At 44.6% G+C, this 6,744-nt stretch overlaps 1 protein-coding gene across 1 annotated transcript; it reads right to left on the bottom strand.

Moving 5' to 3' along the window:
* Positions 1 to 306: 306 nt before the first annotated feature.
* LOC138869376 (uncharacterized) lies at positions 307 to 3,195 on the bottom strand. Its single transcript, XM_070146989.1, has 2 exons — positions 1,386 to 3,195; positions 307 to 533 (listed from the first exon to the last, which is right to left on the bottom strand). The coding sequence occupies exons 1-2, from the start codon at positions 3,193 to 3,195 to the stop codon at positions 307 to 309; spliced, it is 2,037 nt and encodes a 678-aa protein (XP_070003090.1).
* Between the last annotated feature and the right edge of the window lie 3,549 nt (positions 3,196 to 6,744).

Genomic DNA, 6,744 nt, shown 5'->3' with positions numbered 1-6,744 from the left:
TATTCTTTGAGTCAATCCACCAGGTCTTTGATGTTCGGCCTTCACTTGCTGACAGTTCGGACATCTAGTCACAAAGTCCGCCACACCCCTCTTCATACCGTTCCACCAATAAATTTCCTTGAGATCATGATACATTTTTGTAGAACCTGGGTGCACCGAATACCTGGAATTATGAGCCTCCGCCATTACCCTCTCTCGAAGATTATCCATATCTGGAACACATAGCCTACCTTGACATTGTAATACACCATCCCCGCCACCGAGTGAAAAGGCCGAAGTCTTGTTATTCAAAACTGCCTCTTTCATCTATGCCAATGCTGGATCAATGAACTGCTTTTCCTTGACTTCCTCTACCAGTGACGATTCTGCTCCATTACGCACCATAACCTTCCCCTCGTCTGAGGTCGAAATACAAACCCCCAAACTGGCTAATTGATAAACCTCCCGAGCCAAAGACCTCTGATCCGCTCCCAAATGAGCCAAACTACCCATGGACTTCCGACTGAGAGCGTCAGCCACCACATTCGCCTTCCCTGGATGGTATAAAATATCCATATCATAATCCTTGATCAATTCTAACCACCGCCGTTGCCTTAAATTCTACTCCTTCTGCTTGAACAAATATTGGAGACTCTTGTGGTCCGAAAACACATCCACATGGACCCCATAAAGATAATGCCGCCATATTTTCAAGGCAAATACAACTGCCGCAAGCTCCAAATCATGCGTCGGATAATTCTTCTCGTGATTCTTGAGTTGCCTTGAAGCATATGCTATAACCTTCCCTTGTTACATCAACACACACCCCAAACCGACCCTGGAGGCATCGCAATAAACCACAAATCCTTCCATGCCCTCCGGTAAGGTCAATATCGGCGCCGAGGTCAATCTCGACTTCAATTCCTGAAAACTTTTCTCATAAGCGTCGGACTATTGGAACTTAACTGCTTTCTGCATCAACTTAGTCAAAGGGGAGGCGAGGGTAGAGAATCCCTCCACAAACCTCCGATAATACCCTGCTAAACCCAAGAAGCTACGGATCTCCGTTGGGGTCGTGGATCTAGGCCAATCTTTTACTGCTGCAATCTTCTGAGGATCCACCTGAATCCCTTCACTGGAAAAAACATGGCCCAGAAAGGTAACGGACTCCAACCAAAATTCATATTTTGAAAATTTAGCATACAACTGGTGCTGATAAAGGGTCTACAGAACTTCCCTGAGGTGATCGGCATGATCCTCCCGGCTCCGCGAATAAACAAGGATGTCATCAATGAAAACAATCACAAAGGAGTCTAGAAATGGCTTGAAGACCCGATTCATAAGATCCATGAAAGCTGCCGAGGCATTGGTTAGCCCAAAAGACATAACCAAGAATTCAAAGTGACCATAGCGAGTTCTAAAAGCGGTCTTAGGAATATCCTGCTCTCTGATCTTCAATTGGTGATACCCGAACCGTAGATCAAGTTTGGAGATGAACCTTTCACCTTGCAATTGGTCGAACAAATCATCTATCCGAGGCAAAGGATATTTATTCTTGATGGTGACCTTGTTAAGCTGCCGATAATCAATACACATCCGGAGCGACCCATCCTTCTTCCTGACAAAAAGAACCGGAGCACCCCACGGCGACACACTTGGACATATGAACCCCTTTTCTAATAAATCCTTCAGCTTCTCCTTTAACTCCCTTAACTCCGCTGGCGCCATCCTGTATGGTGGAATAGATATTGGCTGCATATCTGGCAATACATCAATCCCGAAATCAATCTCCCTATCTGGTGGGATCCCTGGAAGCTCGTCCGGAAACACTTCAAGAAACTCATTCACGACTGGCACGGACTCGGGGGAAGACACTTCTGAAGTGGTGTCCGCCACCCGGACCAAATGGTAGATACACCCCTTCCTAATCATCTTTGAAGCCTTAAGGTAGGAAATAAACCTACCTTTCGGTACCACACCATTTCCCTTCCACTCAATAACCGGCTCATTAGGGAACTCAAGCCTCATGACTCTCGTTCGGCAGTCAAATTTAGCAAAGCACGAATAAAGCCAGTCCATTCCCATAATCACATCAAAATCCACCATTCCAAGCTCAATAAGATCGGCCGTGGTAGCACGACCACATACCGTGACAACATAATTCCTATAAACTCGCGCGGCTGTGATAGAATCACCAACCGAAGTTGATACAGAGAACGACTCATGAAGATGTTTGGGTTCTACCCCAAAACTTGAAGCAATGAATGGGGTGACATAAGACAAAGAGGACCCCGGATCAATAAGAGCATAACAATCAATGGCCTGAACAAACAAGATACCTGTGACAACATCTGGAGAAGCCTCTGCACTCTGGCGACCACTCAAAGCGTAAAATCGGCTAGGTCCACTTCTACCACGAGCTCCACCCCTAATTGCACCACGCCCTGCTAGAGCTGGAGGGCGCGTGGATGATGTAGCAGCTGAAGAACCGGATGGCTGAGCAAATCCCCTACCCGTGCCCTGTCTGGGCGCATGACAGTCCCGCTGGATATGACCTCTCACCCCGCATCTATAACATACCGGGATATCCAAATAACAAGCCTCCGTATGGAATCTCCCACACTTGGGGAATAGAGCTCCCCCCTGCTGCTGTGATCCCCCTCCTGGACGACCGGACTGATGGGGTCTCCTGCTATCCGAACCTGGTCTCAGGTGACTGCTCTGCTGATAACTGTGCACAGATGGCGGTGCGCTCACTGAGGACTGATCATATGACTGGGATGACCCTGATGGCCCCCTTCTCTGAATTGGTCTCCCTAAGTGACCCACTGATCGGGCCTTGCTGTTACTCTCCCTTTCTGCCCGTATTTTCAACTTCCTAGCCTCTGTGGCCTGAGCGAATCCCGCAATCTTCCCATAATTCATATCTGAGTGTAAGGCCGCTGTAGCAGCCTCGTTCACCACCAAGGGACTAAGACCCTGAACAAATCGCCGAACTCGATCACCCATGGTCGACACTAACTGGGGAACATACTTGGACAATCTCACAAACTCCATGTGGTACTCCCAAACACTCATACTGCCCTGCTTGAGGACCTCAAACTCAGTGGCATGGGCCGCCATTGTCTCGGCAGGCAAGAAATGGTCCATGAATGCATCTACAAACTTATCCCATCTAGCTGGAGGTCTTTCCTCCCCACGGGAATCCTCCCACATCTCGAACTATGAATACGCTGCTCCCCTCAACCTGTATGAAGCCAACTCAACCCCCTCCGTCTCTATAGCCTTCATCACTCGAAGGGTCTTATACATTTCATCAAGGAAATCCTACGGATCGGCCTCTGGGTCTGTGCCTGTGAACTCTGGAGGGGCCAGCCGTAGAAACTGGTTGACTCTGGAGCTGGCGGAATCTCCCTGTCCGCTGGAGGACGTAGGGGCATCATGGGATCTCTAGGCCTGAGCGGACACTAACTGGGTCAACATATGGATGGCTCCTCTAAGTTCCCCATCAGAAACCCCGAGACCGAAAGCTGGAACTGCATCAGGATCTGGAATATCAGCAGGAGGGATGGTAGCACCCTCTGCCGCAGCTGGAACAGGAACACTTGGATTTGGAATAAATGGGCCAGGCAGATTCAAGACCGGGGAGTCACGCTCACCCATGGCATCATGTACATGATTATAGCCAAACTTGGGGTGGCATTGGCCCCGAGGCCGAGTCTAGCTCTCTTCTTAGGTGCCATTACTGAAAATTTGGAACAGAGCACGAGTTAGAGGTAAATACTTCCACTTTTCACTTCACCGCACGATATAGAGTAACAAAGAAGAAGGTAATTTCCTAAATGCTCATGTAGCCTCCAACTTATAGATGTGGTCGACAATACACCAATAAGAAAGACTCTACTAGACACGGCTCCGAGACATCCTAGAACCCTTATAAAACCTTAGGCTATGATACCAAGTTTGTCACGCCCCAAAACCGAGAGGCGCGACCGGCGCTCGACCGGGCAGCCCCAGCCAAGAGGACCTGGGTGCCTTTCCTATTCCACGTGTTACCCCACGTTTCCATTTCCCATTAACCAAGTGAAATATCCATTTATAAATTTAAACACATTCTTACGAGATTTACATAACATACATAGTTACTTAGCGTGGTTTACAAGTTATACTGCCCAAAATACATAAGTACATAACCCACATTTCCTGTCTACGGAGCCTCTAGGGATACAAAAGAGTGATACAATACTTGCCGGTAACAAGGCTCCGGCTATACCTTACACCAAAAACCAAAACAAGACTCCGAAATAAAAAGCGGCATGAGCCACGCAAGGCCCCGGGAGGAAAAGGGCTCACCAATGCTTCTGGCGGAAAGTGAAGGGGAGCTACGGTCGGTGGACTGGAGTACCTGCTATGGATCCACCTACAATCATAACACGAATGTAGCGCCCCCGACAAAAGGGACGTCAGCACATTTGAATTGTACTGGTATGTATGAACAAACTTGCCCTAAGTAAACTCAAACCATACACAAGTAGTAAGTAGTCATGGAACTAACAATCAAATACACATGAAAGAAAACCATCAAGCCAAAAAAGTTAGAATCACTCCATTTCCCCTTCAACATTTTCACATCAATGATTTCACAACTTTCTCATGTTTTCATTTCAATAGTGATTTCGATCACTTTTCCACCCTTATTACCTCGGCCACCCTTATCACCACAACCCACACCTTATTACTTCGTGTTGCGGCGCGCAACCCGATCCCACCAAACAATCACAATTCACAAACACCACAACAACAACAACAACAACAACAACAATTCACAAAAAACAACAACAACAATTCTCAAAGAATTTATATAGCCATCAATATTATTTCCATCATATTCAACAACTCATATGCATTTTATGTCACCGCGATAATTGCCAATACAAGCCATATGTTCTTACCACAGTTGTTCCAACTACATTATTTACGATTTCCTTCCATCATTTGTTTCTCAACTCTTACCACATAACACATTCACAATCACACATTTGATTTATTGCCAATTACGTACACCATTATATCGGGAGACTTAACCATGAACAATCAAATCATACCAATCACAAGAATTCCACAAATAATCCACGTAGATATCACATACCAAATATTCGTACACCAAATAAAATGACTTTAGAAAGGTCAAAGTTAGCCATACATACCTCGTTTGAGCTTTCCTTAAGTTACTACGACGTTTCAAAAATTCTAGCAATCCCAATCTACTTGAGACATAACAAAATTAACACAAATTAGGAAGGTATTCATGGTTTCAACTCATTTGAGCATTTTATCAAACACTAGTTGAGCATCTTGATTTTAAATTCCTTTTACAAGATTTTCTTCTTTCCCCAACCTAATCTTTATTTATTTATATTCATCAATCTTCCCACAAACCTAATTTGTACATGCATATATACATAATACTATTACCCCAATAACCCACCTCACAATCTCTACAATACCAACACAATCTAGGTTAGACACCTATGACTTCCAATCCCCATCCCATGAGTTACAAGACTTAATCCATACTTATATTTCCATAATAACTCCATATATGTAAGTCTAAGGTGTAGGATTACCTCTTGTAGACCAAATCTTGAAAGACAAATTTGGGGTGTTCTTAAGATTTTGAAGAAACCCTATGAAACCCAATCAAAATCATGTTGTAACTAGTGATTGAGAAGTGAAATCACCATGAAAACACGCTTAAAAACTCACCTTAGGTGTGCAATTGGATGCCTTGGTTGAGTTGGGGGTGTAGAGGAAGCACTAAGCTTGAGAAATGACTCAAATTCTCTTATTTCCGGTCTTTAGGATATTTAAAAACCTTCCAGGAGCGCGAGCTCGCGCTATGTTCGCGCGCGGGAGGCAGAATACTCAGCATAATGCGCGACTTCACGCTAATGTTCGTGCTAGAGACATCTGCCCAGTAAAATGGTCATAACTTTCCGTATACAACTCCAAATGACAAACGGTTTATTGAGTTGGAAACTAGACTCAAAGAGCTTTAATTTGATAGGTTATGAATCTCACAACTCCTTATAGAACTGGAGATATGATCAATCAAAGTGAGGTCTTGTGCGCACTCATCTACAGATTTCGTCTAATATGAAACTTTCCTAACTTGGCTTAGACTTAGGCCTCTCCTTAGACCCCAATTCACCTCTAATATGACTTATACACTTCTTAACATATCCAATTGATATCCATACTATCGTTAATCCTCATTTGCATGCAAGATAAAATATTTGGCCTACCTTGGCACCACGAAATCTTAAATTACTAAGAAATTTTTTTTCTAGGGCTTTACAAGACCCTACATCTAAAATAAATTCAACTAGGGAGTGGAGACCCTATGTTGGAAAAGCAGACTAGGGTGAGGAGACCCTACGTCTAAAGTAACTTCAACTAGAGAGTAGGGACCCTATGTTGGAAAAGCAGACTAGGGTGTGGAGACCCTATGTCTAAAGTAAATTCAACTAGGGAGCGGAGACCCTATGTTGGAAAAGCAGAATAGGGAATAGAGACCCTATGTCTAAAATAAATTCAATTAGGCAGTGGACACCCTATGTTGGAAAAGCAGATTAGGGAGTGGAGACCCTATGTATAAAGTAAATTCAACTAGGGAGTGGAGACCCTATGTTGGAAAAACATACTAGGGAGTGGAGACCCTATGTTTAAAATAACTTCAACTAGGGAGTGGAGACCCTATGTTGG

This window comes from Nicotiana sylvestris, chromosome 5 (assembly GCF_000393655.2).
Source record: "Nicotiana sylvestris chromosome 5, ASM39365v2, whole genome shotgun sequence".
NCBI lineage: Eukaryota > Viridiplantae > Streptophyta > Magnoliopsida > Solanales > Solanaceae > Nicotiana > Nicotiana sylvestris.
This window is presented reverse-complemented; position numbering and strand designations above follow the sequence as displayed.